The sequence below is a fragment of the Barbus barbus genome, assembly GCF_936440315.1.
Source record: "Barbus barbus genome assembly, chromosome: 26".
Taxonomy (NCBI): Eukaryota; Metazoa; Chordata; class Actinopteri; order Cypriniformes; family Cyprinidae; genus Barbus; species Barbus barbus.
Genome location: NC_136754.1, coordinates 13,881,262 through 13,896,389, shown reverse-complemented (window position 1 = coordinate 13,896,389; position 15,128 = coordinate 13,881,262). Strand labels below are relative to the sequence as shown.

At 36.6% G+C, this 15,128-nt stretch overlaps 2 protein-coding genes across 2 annotated transcripts; one reads left to right on the top strand and one right to left on the bottom strand.

Moving 5' to 3' along the window:
* Window positions 1-1,710: 1,710 nt before the first annotated feature.
* On the bottom strand, window positions 1,711-5,215 carry elocb (elongin C paralog b). Its single transcript, XM_079379286.1, has 4 exons — window positions 4,882-5,215; window positions 4,482-4,513; window positions 4,127-4,270; window positions 1,711-3,069 (listed from the first exon to the last, which is right to left on the bottom strand). Exons 2-4 carry the CDS (start codon window positions 4,483-4,485, stop codon window positions 2,879-2,881), a joined length of 339 nt encoding a protein of 112 aa, XP_079235412.1. The 5' UTR covers window positions 4,486-4,513; window positions 4,882-5,215; the 3' UTR covers window positions 1,711-2,878.
* Window positions 5,190-6,852, top strand: tmem70 (transmembrane protein 70). The gene is made up of 3 exons (XM_079379285.1): window positions 5,190-5,445; window positions 6,059-6,158; window positions 6,249-6,852. The coding sequence occupies exons 1-3, from the start codon at window positions 5,245-5,247 to the stop codon at window positions 6,692-6,694; spliced, it is 747 nt and encodes a 248-aa protein (XP_079235411.1). The 5' UTR covers window positions 5,190-5,244; the 3' UTR covers window positions 6,695-6,852.
* Window positions 6,853-15,128: the final 8,276 nt, after the last annotated feature.

The following is a 15,128-nucleotide window of genomic DNA, read 5'->3' as shown; positions in this document are numbered from 1 at the left end:
TAGGGAGACTGCGCTTGTTGCCACACGATTTTCTTCAGTAAATATTACTCAGGGTGAATTTATTTTTAATAGTCAATTTCCTATAGGTACATACCTCCAATTAATTAATTTTCACCGTTATAGCAGAAAAAAAGTTAATGGACATTTTGTGACAACGTGCCCCGCTAAATAAGTTGGCCCTGCCAAGTAACACAGCTAATTGTGAACAGTAGAATGATGAAAGCATTAAAGGAAATATAAAAAAAATATTACACCATTGTACTGACCGATAATGAATTATATATTTAAAACATTAAATGTTTTAATGTCATATTTTATACATTTAATTCTCTCTCTCTCTCTCTATACAGGTACATCTAAAAAAAATTGAATATCGTGAAAAAGGTCAATATTTTTTGTCACTCATTTCAGAAAGTGAAACTCATATATTATATAGATTCATTACACATAGAGTGAAATATTTCACTCTATAGCCTTTATTTCTTGACATTTTGATGATTATGGTTTACAGATAATGAAAACCCAAAATTTGAATATTACATAAGATCAATAAAAAAAATGATATTTTAAACAGAAATGTCAGGCTTCTGAAAAGTATGTTAATTTCTATGCACTCAATACTTGGTTGGGCCTCCTTTTGCATGAATTACTGCATCAATGCGGCGTGGCACTGCTCAGGTGTAATGGAAGCCCAGGTTGCTTTGATAGCGGCCTTCAGGTCATCTGCATTGTTGGGTCTGGTGTCTCTCATCTTCCTCTTGACAATACCCCATAGATTCTCTATTGGGTTCAGGTCAGGCGAGTTTGCTGGCCAATCAAGCACAGTAACACCATGGTCATTGAACCAGCGTTTGGTATCTTTGGCAGTGTGGGCAGGTGCCAAGTCCTGCTGGAAAATGAAATCAACATCTCCATAAAGCTTGTCAGCAGAAGGAAGCATGAAGTGCTCTAAGATTTCCTGGTAGATGGCTGCGTTGACTGTGGACTTCAGAAAACACAGTGGACCGACACCAGCAGATGACATGGCAGCCCAAATCATCACTGACTGGAAACTTCACGCAACATGGATTCTGTGCCTCTCCACTCTTCCTCCAGACCTTGATTTCCAAAAGAAATGCAAAATTTACTTTCATCTGAAAAGGGGACTTTGGACCACTGAGCAACAGTCCAGTTCTTTTTCTCTACAGCCCAGGTTAAGACGCTTCTGACGTTGTCTCTGGTTCAGAAGTGGCTTGGTAGCCCTTTTCCTGAAGATGTCTAAGCATGGTGACTCTTGATGCACTGACTCCAGCTTCAGTTCACTCCTTGTGAAGCTCTCCCAAGTGTTTGAATCGGCTTTGCTTGACAGTATTCTCAAGCTTGCGGTCATCCATGTTGCTTGTGCACCTTTTCCTACCCAAATTCTTCCTTCCAGTCAACTTTGCATTTAATATGCTTTGATACAGCACTCTGTAAACAGCCACACCTTTCAGTAATGACCCTCTCTGACTTACCCTCTTTGTGGAGGGCGTCAATGTTCATCTTCTGGTTCATTGCCAAGTCAGCAGTCTTCCTCATTATTGTTGGTTCAAAGAACAAGAGATACCCGGAATTTATATTGTAGGGATGGTCATTTATGAAACTCAAATGTAAATATAATATTTTGAGATACTGATTTTTGACTTTCATGAGTTGTAAGCTCTAATCATCAAAATTAAAACAAACAAAAAAACTTTTGAAATGTTTTACTTTACATGTAATGAATCTAAAATGTATGAAAGTTTCACTTTTTGAAATAAGCTACAAGAAACTTTTACAATGAACTTTTTCACAATATTCAATTTTTTGAGATGTACATGTATATGTTTTTTTTAAATTGATTCCCATTTCATCATTTATATCTACAGGATATTTCTTTAATATCATAGTAAACCTAGCTAGAATTATCACTTGGTGTCATTTACTTTCAAAAAAGCAAACAAAATGCCAAGTTCCCCATGGAGAACAGAAGAAATATTAAATTTAAACTGTTAACTGAGACTTCTTTTTAGGATTTTGTGCCTAATAAGTGAAGTCACTGTTTGATTTAAAGTGATAGTTCACAAATTTTTTTTTACATTTTGTCAGCATTTACTGCCTACCAAAACAAACATTTCTTGGCCCCCATTGACTTCCATAGTATGGAAAAACATTAAGGAAAAAAAAATCAACAAGTCTGTTTGGTTACCCACATTCTTCAAAATATCTTCTGTTGAGTTCTATAGAAGAAATACATTCATACAGGTTTGGAACAACTTGAGTAAATGACAGAATTTTCATTTAAGACAAACTATCCCAGGGTTACGTGCCCATATGTAATCCACAAAGCTGAATAAAATGAACAAAATATTTTCAAGAACATATTTTATTCACTAAACAACTGATGAATGACTACTGCGGACAATTACAAGACTTTTGTCTGATGTATCCACATGCAGAAAAGGTATAACAAATCTATTTCAACTGAATTTTTAACTTAACACATACAGATACATAATAAAATTACATGTTTGTCAGGTTGACTCTAGTCATTAAAATATTTAATATGAGGGCATCACTTCATGCATCTTTATTTTGCAATACATAAATTATCAAGTTAATACTGGGTAAAATCTTAAAATAATAAAAAGTAAAATCAAAATAACTTAGATATCCACTAATGAAGAAAAAAAAAAAAAGGGGGAAAATTACAGGTTAACAAATTAACAAATGACCAAATACAGGTATACTTCTAATTCAGCACACCATATCTCTGTTTGCAAACCTAAATGTATTAAAGCAATAAAATAAACCAATAATATTTAGCTTTTCATATTTATTCTGCATCCAGACGTATATATGAGGTGTTTCTTTTTTATGTTTAACAATCTAAGAAGTTTGCGGCCATCAGAAGCTCCAGCGCTATCTCTGGGGCAATAGGAAATTCTGGGATTTCTGTTGAACTATTAGTATAGCGGACTTTATATGTAAAGTACATGCACACTTTAGAAAGAACGTGAGATGGAATCTCTCGAAAGTTGACCTCATTTGTTTCATTCTCAGCAAACTGGCCTGAAAAATAGACAAAATTATGTTACTATCACGTTAATGCTTTATTAAGATAAACACACAAAAAAAGAAAAATTACACACAATACATAAAACATCAAATTTAAAGAAATAACTACTGTTTAACAATTACAGTAGAGCCCTGCACGGGCCTCAAATTTAGGCCCTAGCTCGGCCCTGGCTCGAGATGCTCAGGTCCAAGCCTGGCCCGTGTCCGACAGTTTATCAGAATTACCGGCCCAAGCCCGACCCAAGTCTTTTTTCCCCCCTTCTCCCAAAACAGCTTATGTTTCCGCTATTAACATAGTTCAGTTTTGTATGTAATGGCAAAGTGATTATATATTATGATAAAAATATCTATAGAAAACTTTAAATGACTACTTAATGAAATAAAACAAATAGAAAACAAAAACTCTTTCATTAAAATCATAATCCATAAAGATGCACTTCTCTCTAAAGGCGTATCTAATGAGATCGAGTCAGGATCGGCAACTTCATCTTGGTGACAATGACAAAGAAAACACTAGTTTATAAGTAAATAATTCAAATATCTCCTTACTATTTCCCCTGGACACATTCATGGTAATTACTTTTGCTGGGGCTTTGCGGCAAGCTTTAGCCTACTGTGTGCATTTGAGCGCAGAACTCTTCAGATGCGCCTGCGACAGCATGCTGCTGCTGGACACTAAACATCGTCGAGCCGCTCTTGACAGTTGCGGTAGAACGGTCTTGTGTTATTTCCACCAGTGCTGCAATTTTTTTCATCACTAATTGATGGATGTCTCAAATATAAAAATAAGGAGAAGCCTAAAACCCGATCCGTGTCTCAACTATGAAGTGAAAAATGGCCTGAAGCCCAGCCCTTAGGGCGTAAAAAAGTCGGGGCCCAGGCTGAAATGCAGGGCTCTATCTTACAGTAGCACGAAAACAATAATAAAAAAATACAGAATACTAAATAAACAATGCAGCACTAATCATTTAAAATATAAGAAAATACTGATAGATGTAATTTAAATGAACGTATTCCACTGTTATTCATTTATTTTTCAACAAATACTCACCAGGACCACTAAGCATAGCTTTGATTGTTCCAGACGTCAGAGCATGTTCTCTCTTCACAATAAACTCATGGCCATCAGAGGAGATCAATTTCACGTACATGGCATCTGGCCCTTCACAGCCACCATAGGTTTTTTCTTCTCCGTCTAAAATGTATTAATTTGATCATACGCTCAAGCCACCAGCATAATATCATTCGGGGGGGGGGGGGGGGGGGGGGGGGGGGCTGTATTTATAACCTTTAATCTAAGAAATGTATTTTAAAAATACCACTTGGTTCATTCTCCCAATAACACAAACTCGCTAGGTCCAGGATAAGTACTTTATTAATTTGATTTAAAAAAAAAAAAAACTTACCCATTTTTACCACCTTCCCTTATTTCCAGTCTCTGAAATATTAAGAGAGAAATTAACAGTTTTAAATGAACAGAAATTAACCCCACAAAAATATAATGCAACGTTAGTAACAGCACATACAGATGTTCATGAAAATGCTTGCCAAGAACCAAATATCTATGTAATCTACTTAATAATAAAAAAAATAGCGGTTATTTATATTGACATTTGGCACAAAAATAAAACAGCTCCACTAATCTTGTGAAAGTCTGGGCCATGCATGCACTAAGTTACAATAAATACTTGCAGTTAGCTCAGGCACAGCGTACAAACCGTATTTTCCCATAAATATTCAAGTAGACAGCATTCGCACGGATCAAGATTAAATAGTCATAATTAAATACACGATATAATGTCTCACCTCACTTAGGGCAATTTTTCAGTTTTCTCTCCGAATAAGCTTCTAGCAACTGCTTCTTCTGTTGTCACTGCTGACAACAGGAAACATTTGTTCGGCAGAGAATCAATGCGCTTCCGTTATAGATATTACAAAATAAGAGTCCTCCTCAATATGTTTTAATAATTAATAACACGTCCGAATTGTGTGTTTTCGGTTGAAGTGCCTTTCAAGTGTAATGTGTACGATATATACTTATTCACACCTGTGAGGTTTTTGAGTAGCCCATCATTAGATGGACTGCATGTGTGCTCGCAGACCGAACTGCTTCCGGTGTTTAGTCGACTTGCTGCTGTCTGAGGAAGTGGAAAAACTCCACGTGATAAAATGTATCAGCTTGGGATTTTGCAGGGGTTTCGACGTCTGTCAAAAACCCAGCATCAGATCATCAGAAACCTCCAACTCGCTGTTCGTCCGACATTACACAACAATGGGAATATTTGCCACACTCATGCTCCACTCTTAAGGAGGCAGGAAAATTTCCTGCATGAGATCCGAGGGTCATTTTTGAAAGTCCATGCAAAAAAGGTACCTAGTAAAAGACTACCAAATATGCCATTTGATGTTAACCTTTCTGTACACTGTACAATTGTTTATGTAGACTATCCATACCGGGATGACTGACTGGACAAAAAAAAAAAACAAACCCGGTTGTTATTAATTTATGTTTTCATCATTTGAATTAGCAGAGAAGGGTCCAAAAAAAGATCCGCAGATCCGGTCCAAAAAACATCAAATACGTTTTTATTTTATTTTATACTTATTCATTGTATTTATCCAATTTTAATATATAAAATAATTTTAAAAATGAAATTGTCCTGTCCTGTATAAACATATAACATAGAATGTAAAAATATATCAAATGTAAGAAAATGTAAATCCACATGTACATCCACATGACCTATTTATTAAAAAAATGATTATGACATTGTATTTATTGTGCTCAAAGCTTAACATTTGCAGCTTTTAAAAATGCACTTTGTTTTAAAATACAAGTGCATTCATTTTTTTAAGAAAAAAATATTTAAACAATTAAAAAAAAAATCATTTAAAATCTGAAAAAAAAAAAAATTTAGCTACACTTTATTGAGAGGTGTTTTTATTCAGAAGTGCTACTCTTAATAGATTTCAATGTTTGTAGGTCCTCCCATATTGTGCTGTTAGATGGTATAAACCCTTACCAGTCCAGCCCAAAGATGGAGAATTGATCTACACAGGCAGCCTGGGAAAAGCTGTCCTTGGTAAATTACCTGGCATATAGAACATACAGCATTTATACCTGTAAAACACCTGAAATAATCTAATGAGTTAAATTTGCTCTTTTGTTGTAGGTGTGAAGTTTTTCTCCTACTCCAGCAGCATGTTTAGTCTCTGTGTGATGCCATATGTCCTCATGAAAACAGGCATCGGTGTAAACAGCTTGGCACTGCAGGTGGCGTTTTGTGGCATTATAGGTTTCTTCACATTTCTGACTCCTGTTCTCCTCCACTTGATCACCAAAGGCTATGTAGTGCGTCTGTACCACAACAAGGAGACAGACATGTACACAGCCGTCACTTACAGTGCTCTTCTAGTGGAGAAACGAACTGTGTTCCATCAGAGCGATATCGTTATTCCCAATGTCAGTCGGATGTTCACCAGTTTTTATGCCAAGAAACACTCAATGCTGGTTAACCCAATGCTTTTTCCTCTGCCCCACGACTACAACCACCTTATGGGTTACGACCGGCCCTTCTCTTTCGACACAGATGACCTGAACAAACCAGATAAAAGTTAACTTGTCCAAGCTAAATCTGTCCAGTATTTGTGGACAACCAAAATGTCTTTTCATCATCATGGACTACTGTAATGTATTAAATATTGGCAGGCTGGCATGTCATCCAGTATATTTGTGATGCAACAAAAGTGTAAATAAATGAAAATTCATACTTACCATCTGCTCTCCCTCTCTAAATTCCTTGCTTGTTTCATTATATTATTTTATGGTCTGATTTCTATTTTATAGTAGTTCCTTATTCTCACAGTGCTATTTATAGGGTAAAAATCCAGTGACCTCTCTGTCTAAAGGCAAAGATTCACAGTAATGCAGTGCATTACTCTGACACTTTATAATAATTTCGGACAAGTATTTATTAGTTATTTCACTCAGAGAGATTTATCTACTAGTTTTATTCACAAAAAAATAACAATCATGATGTTTTTGTATGCTTCGGTTTTTATTTTCTATATCGTGGGATTGCCTTGTACGTCCTCTGTCTTTTCAGAGAGAAGGTTACTCTGCTCCTCAGAGGAAGTTAGCATTTGGTACAGCTATGAAGGTGAGTTGAATAACATATTTGTTAATTTGCTGTTATACAACACTAATTGCTAAATTATTCTGTTTTCAACTTAGAGACTGTGGTTCAAATCATTTTCAGAAATAAGAAAGTTGTTTTCACAGATATTTACATAGGGAAACATTTCCAACAAGACTATTACTTATAACTCACCGAGGCAGAAGTATCCAAACTTCTCCTCTCCAGCCATCCTACAACATGTCCTCTCGACCCGATCCCCTCACATCTTCTCCAAACAATCTCTCCCACACTCTTACCGGCACTCACACACATTATCAACACATCTCTCCTCACAGGCATCTTCCCCACAGCAAGCAGGCTCGGGTAACCCCACTGATCAAAAAACCTACATTAAATGCTTCTCTTTTAGATAACTACAGACCTGTCTCTCTCCTTCCATTCATAGGGAAAACACTCGAACAAGCTGTCTTCAACCAGCTCTCGCGGTTTCTTTCACAGTACAACAAGCTGGATGCTAAACAGTCAGGTTTCAGGAGTGGCCATTCAACAGAGACTGCGCTACTCTCAGTCACTGAAGCCCTGCGAACTGCAAAGGCTGATTCCAAATCGTCAGTCCTCATTCTGCTGGATCTCTCTGCTGCTTTTGACACTGTCAATCATCAGATTCTCCTGTCTACACTCTCTTCACTGGGCGTCACTGGAATTCCACTTCGCTGGTTTGAATCCTATCTTACCGGTAGATCCTTCAGGGTGACCTGGGGAGGGGAGGTATCCAAACCACATCAACTGATCACTGGAGTTCCTCAGGGATCGGTTCTTGGACCCCTCCTCTTCTCCACGTACACTACATCGCTGGGTCCCATCATACATGCACATGGCTTCTCCTATCACTGCTACGCCGATGACACGCAGCTCTATCTCTCTTTTCAACCAGATGACCCAACGGTAGCTGCACGGATCTCAGGCTGCCTGGCGGACATCTCGGCATGGATGAAAGAACATCACCTACAGCTCAACCTGGCAAAGACGGAACTTCTGGTCTTCCCTGCCACTCCGACTCTACGGCATGACTTCACGATTCAGTTCGGCTCATCAATGATTACCCCATCAACTTAGGTCAGAAATCTTGGTGTAATCTTTGATGACCAGCTGACCTTCAAAGAGCACATTGCAAAGACTGCTCGTTCCTGCAGGTTTGCACTACACAACATCAGAAAGATCAGGCCCTTTCTGACAGAGCATGCTGCGCAACTTCTTGTCCAGGCCCTGGTTGTTTCTAGACTGGACTACTGCAATGCTCTTCTGGCTGGTCTGCCATCAAACGCAATCAACCCTCTACAAATGATTCAGAATGCAGCGGCACGACTGATCCTCAACGAGCCCAAAAGAGCGCATGTTACACCTGTCTTCATCTCCTTGCACTGGCTACCAGTGGCAGCTCGCATCCAGTTCAAGTCACTGATGCTTGCGTACAGATCTACCACAGGCTCTGCACCCTCCTACTTCCACTCACTATTACGAATCTACATCCCCTCCAGAAGTTTGAGATCTGCTAGTGAGCGACGCCTTGTGGTACCATCACAGAGAGGCTCAAAATCACTCTCCAGAACATTCTCGTTCACCATTCCTGGCTGGTGGAATAATCTTCCCACCCCTATCCGGAACGCCGGACCCCTGGTAACCTTCAAGCAACAACTGAAAACTCATCTCTTTCGGCAGTACTTGACTTCATCCTAAACTCAAAAAAAAAAAAAAAACTTTCCCTCTATCTTTCTCCCCACCTACTAGCTTGCACTTATTTGAACAATGACTGAGACTTGGTGTTACGAGCACTTCCTCTGTCTGACTGCCTCTTCAAGATGAATCGCTTTTTGTATTCCCCAATTGTAAGTCGCTTTGGATAAAAGCGTCTGCCAAATGACTAAATGTAAATGTAACTAATTTTACAAATAATCGGTCATTTAGATTATCACAAAGGCTGGCTTGTCGGAATACAGAGGCCTTAACGGAAATGGTGATGCAAAAATAGGTGGGAAAATTATATTTAATTGCTTTTGCATACTCTGACAGGATTATTGCATTCTCACAAAAGCATTGAAATACAGTTTTCCCTCCCACAAATGTTTTGAGAGCGAATGCCGAATTTCTCAGGGAAATGCAAAAGTTTTATGAGAGAATGTCAAAACATTGAAATATTATTTCCTTCCCATCTAATTTTGCCCCATTACCATGTTCTTTTAGAATTTTACCTCTAAGCTACACACGTGTACTAAGTTCTGCACAATGATTGTTAGAAGGCATTTTTACTCTTTCCATGATTCTCTTTTCTCTCTCTTTAATCAGGGCCATTTTATTACTTGTCAGTGACTGGTTTGCCCTGCTCTCAAGAAGTGGCCTGGCAAGTTATTACTTATACAGTAATCCCAAGTAAGTTGATGGAAATTGAATAGGCCTACTCCTGAATCATTACAATAAGTAATGCATACATTATCAGGGTTCCCACTCTTTTTCAGTGAACATTTTCCAGGTCTTTAAAGACTTTTCTTGGACATTTTTTATTTAATTACAGTGAGAATAAAAGACAAGGATTAAAGAGAAAATAATATATTATTATGTATCATTCAAGTATAATAAAAAAAGTAAAATTTTGTCTCTTTTTCCATGAGTGTGTACAATGCATATAGCCCAATCTATGCTTCATGCAACTTTGAATAATGTTTTAGCTCGCTATGATAAAACTGTATAATGCCATTTTTCTTGTTTATATTGCCTTTCTAACTTTTAATCTTTTTGTTATTCAGTGTGCACAATTGCTCGTGTTGGATATCATGCTCGTGTTTACGTCAAAGATCAGCTCAGGTTTGAGTACACACAGCCATATGTTCCTTGTGAGGATGCCAAAATCTGTTACATCATCAAAGGAGGTACTACATGAATATGTTTACTGCACTTTATCGTTTGTTGTAGTGATGAGGTTGTGGATATGATACAGTGCTCTTTTGTTTCAGAAACACTGCATGAAACCTATCTATTTTATTTTAAAAGAGTAGGATTTTTGGCTCCTCGGGTGAGTTTTCAAGACTAATGCTGTACCAATTTTATTATAAACAAGATTTTATGAGTCGTTCCTGTAGCTTTACTAGTATACAGTCGCAATGTGATGGTCACATTCTTCATTCCCAGTTTAAAAAAAAAACTAAAAGTAAATGCAGTGTTGCTTTGGACAGAAGCACGTGACAAATGAAAATGTAGTGCTTTGGAAGCTATGGAACAAATGTTATTTTGTTTTCCTTCACAGGGGGAATATGAGATTTACTTGGATGTGAACATTGTTGATGATGCTGAAAGACTGCTGACATTACGTGCTAATTTAACTGTGCAAGTAAAAAGTACTGGTAGCAAGAATGCAATTTTTCGACAGTTGGGAGGGCTGTAGGAAAAGAAAATCCCAGCAAATAGATGAAAAACGTACTGTTCAATATGGTCAATATGTTGCGGAGAGTCATAATATAGTTTTAATATGGTGATTCGTTCATATCCCAGCCTTCAGGAAGAAAAACCATTAAAAGACGGAGAATTTTGCCACTGTTTCATTAAACAAGAACAGCAATGATGCTTCTGTACCTTTCAGCTTTCCTTTGCTATATTGTGGCATTGTCTTCTATGTCCTCGGCAGGGAAACAATTGGTTTGTTCCTCAGAAAGCGTTAGCATTTGGTACAGCTACAATGGTAAGATCAGCTTTTTTCAGCACTTTACTTATTCAGTTTAATCGGTTACCTCAGAACCTCAGGTGTGAACAAAAGATAAGTGATTAAAAACTTAATGGATGTATGGATTTCGCCCAGAACAATTCTCTTAAAATATAAAATGTATATAAATATAAAATTTAAAATGGTAGTTTCTTGATGGTCGCACCACATGATATTTCATAAAAATGGAGATTATCGGAAAAAGTTAGTTTGAATATTATGATGGAAATATAAATACAAATGCTTTGCAATTTTATACAGGATTACAACACACTTTGGAAAACATGCCAAATAGAAAAAATAATCTGAATAAATTTAGGGTAATTTCAAAGATGTTTCCAAAACAAAAGTTATGGCCGGACGGTCGCACCACATGATGTTTTGACACTTTGAATAACAGAAAAATTACAAATAACTAATGTTTTTTGAATGGCATAATTTTATGCATTTAAACCAATTTTTAACTGAAAAAATGCAATCGGACAGAAAATTTAGGCGTCATATCATTGACCCATATACAGGTGCTGGTCATAAAATTAGAATATCATGAAAAAGTTGATTTATTTCAGTAATACCATTCAAAAAGTGAAACTTGTATATTAGATTAACTCACTACACACAGACTGATATATTTCAAATGTTTATTTCCTTTAATTTTGATGATTATAACTGACAACTAATGAAAGTCCCAAATTCAGTATTCCAGAAAATTTGAATATCAATTAAGACCAATGCAAAAAAAAATATTTTTAGAAATGTTGGCCAATTGAAAAGTATGAACATGTACAGCACTCAATATTTAGTTGGGGCTCCTTTGGCCTGGATTACTGCAGCAATGCGGCGTGGCATGGAGTCGATCAGTCTGTGGCACTGCTCAGGTGTTATGAGAGCCCATGTTGCTCTGATAGTGGCCTTCAGCTCTTCTGAATTGTTGGGTCTGACGTATTGCATCTTCCTCTTCACAATAAGGTTAAGGTCAGGCGAGTTTGCTGGCCAATCAAAAACCGGGATACCATGGTCCTTAAACCAGGTACTGGTAGCTTTGGCAGTGTGTGCAGGTGCCAAGTCCTGTTGGAAAATGTAATCTGCATCTCCATAAAGTTGGTCAGCAGCAGGAAGCATGAAGTGCTCTAAAACTTCCTGGTAGACGGCTGCGTTGACCTTGGACCTCAGAAAACACAATGGACCAACACCAGCAGATGACATGGCACCCCAAACCATCAATGACTGTGGAAACTTTACACTGGACCTCAAGCAACGTGGATTATATGCCTCTCCTCTCTTCCTCCAGACTCTGGGACCTTGATTTCCAGAGCAAATGCAAAATTTACTTTCATCGGAGAACATAACTTTGGACCACTCAGCAGCAGTCCAGTCAAGACGCTTCTGATGCGGTCTCTTATTCAAGAGTGGCTTGACACAAGGAATGCGACAGCTGAAACCCATGTCTTGCATACGTCTGTGCGTGGTGGTTCTTGAAGCACTGACTCCAGCTGCAGTCCACTCTTTGTGAATCTCCCCCACATTTTTGAATGGGTTTTTTTTCACAATCCTCTCCAGGGTGCGGTTATCCTTATTGCTTGTACACTTTTTTTCTACCACATCTTGTCCTTCCCTTCGCCTCTCTATTAATATGCTTGGACGCAGAGCTCTGTGAACAGCCAGCCTCTTTAGCAATGACCTTTTGTGTCTTACCCTCCTTGTGCAAGGTGTCAATGGTCGTCTTTTGGACAACTGTCAAGTCAGCAGTCTTCCCCATGATTGTGTAGCCTACAGAACTAGACTGAGAGACCATTTAAAGGCTTTTGCAGGTGTTTTGAGTTAATTAGCTGATTAGAGTGTGGCACCAGGTGTCTTCAATATTGAACATTTTCACAATATTCTAATTTTCTGAGATACTGAATTTGGGACTTTCATTAGTTGTCAGTTATAATCATCAAAATTAAAGGAAATAAACATTTGAAATATATCAGTCTGTGTGTAATGAATTAATCGAATATACAAGTTTCACTTTTTGAATGGTATTACTGAAATAAATAAACTTTTTCATGATATTCTAATTTTATGACCAGCACCTGTATGTAAGCAATAAGGTACGAGAGGCACGGCATCGAGTACCTTATTGCTTTTATAAAACGGTTACCACACAATAAAAAATATTAAAACCCCAAATTTATGTATTGAAATGTTACTTTTTTCCGCTGTGAAAGAACACATTTTAGTTTTAGGACAACTTTGATGAAAGGTTTTGATCCACTTCAAATGTTCACTACTATATATTATATATATATATATATATATATATATATATATATATATATATATATATATATATATAAATAAATTAATGCAGTGCTTTGGATACAAGCACATGACAAATAAAAATGTTATCCTTTGGAAGCTATGAAATGTATTTATTTATTTTATTTTCCATTGCAGGGAGAATATCAGCTTTTCATGGAAGTGAACATTATCGATGATGCTGAAAGAATGCTGACCTTACATTTTAACATCACTATGCAAATTAAAAGTGCTAATCACAAGAATACATTTTTTCAGCAGCTGGGTGGGCTATAGGACAAGAAAATCTTGTTCTTACTTAGTAAGACAGAAAAGGCAAGATATGTTTTTTTTTAAGAAATGAATACATTTATTCCACAAGGACGCATTAAAGCATTTATAATGTAACAAAGATTTCTATTTAATACAGCACAGCTCTTTTCAAAAGTGATAATGAGACGTGTTTCTTGAGCACTAAATCAGCATATTATAATGATTACTGAAGGGTAAGTAACGGGTGCTCAAAATTCAGCTTTGCCATCACTTTAGCATTTTAAAAAGTTTTTTTCTAAAAGAGAAGTTTTGCAATAATGCAATGCATTGTGTCCTGTTGTTATTAGATTGTGATTTGTTCATATCCCAGCTTTCAAGAACAAAAACCATAGACAAAAAGACAAAGAGATTTTGCCACTAGTTTGTTTCATTAAATAAGAACAGCAACGATGCTTCTGTACCTTTCAGCTTTTCTTTGTGGCATTGTCTTCTATGTCCTCGGCAGAGAAACAATTGGTTTGTTCCTCAGAAAGTATTACCATTTGGTACAGCCATAATGGTAAGATCAGTTTTACACTTTACTTAGTTATTCAGTTTAATCTGTTACCTCAGTGCCAGCAAAAGATAAGTGATACTTGTTAAAAATTTAAATGTATGCTTAAAAATCTTTTGCTATTTCAGTCTGTTGATGTCTTTGTAAAAAAGCCAACACTGTCTTTAATCAGGGCCATTATATTTCCTGTCAGTGTCTGCATCCCCCTGGTTTTTAGAAATGTCAGTGTACAATAGAACGAATACAGTAATTCCAAGTAAGTTTATGAAATATGAATGCTCTATATTAATTATATTGTGTATATAATGGACCTGCCAAATTATGCTGCACTCTTAACTATTAATAATATGATATAATTACATCTAATAATAAAAAATAATAATTATAATTAATATAACAATTAATTTTATTAGAATTGATTTGCCTTGTTTATTCATTCAGTGTTCACGTTCATGCTCTTATTTACTACAAATATAATCTGTGGTTGGATCAGGTGCAGCCGGATGTTCCTTGTGAGGATCTGAAAACATGCGACATCATCAAAGGAGGTAGTACATATTAGACTGTTTAACTACTTTAAAATAATGGTTCCGCTGTGTAGTAATGCATCTCACTGAGACCACATTCATGTTTTAGAAACACTTCATGATACAGTTCCAATTTATGTGAGAAAATATTATGGACTGAAGGTGAGCGATCAACAGTAATCACTTGTCTTTTCCAATATAAATGACTTCTATGATCAGAAATCTGACATATAAAAATTTATAAAATGGTATAATAATATGTCTTAACACTTTTTCACTATATGAGACTTTTTTTTTTACCCACTTCAAAATAAAGAGATATATGTTAATGACAAGACACACAAAAAAACCTAATACATAAATAATGACTTTATTTTGTTTTACCTTCTAGGGTGATTATCAGGTTTCTATGAATCTGACATTTTTTGATGACCTTGAAACACAGCAGAAATGTTTTGATATCACTGCACAAGTGAAAAATCCCAATGTTATTAGTACAATTCGGTGACACATGGGAGGTATTTCTTTCT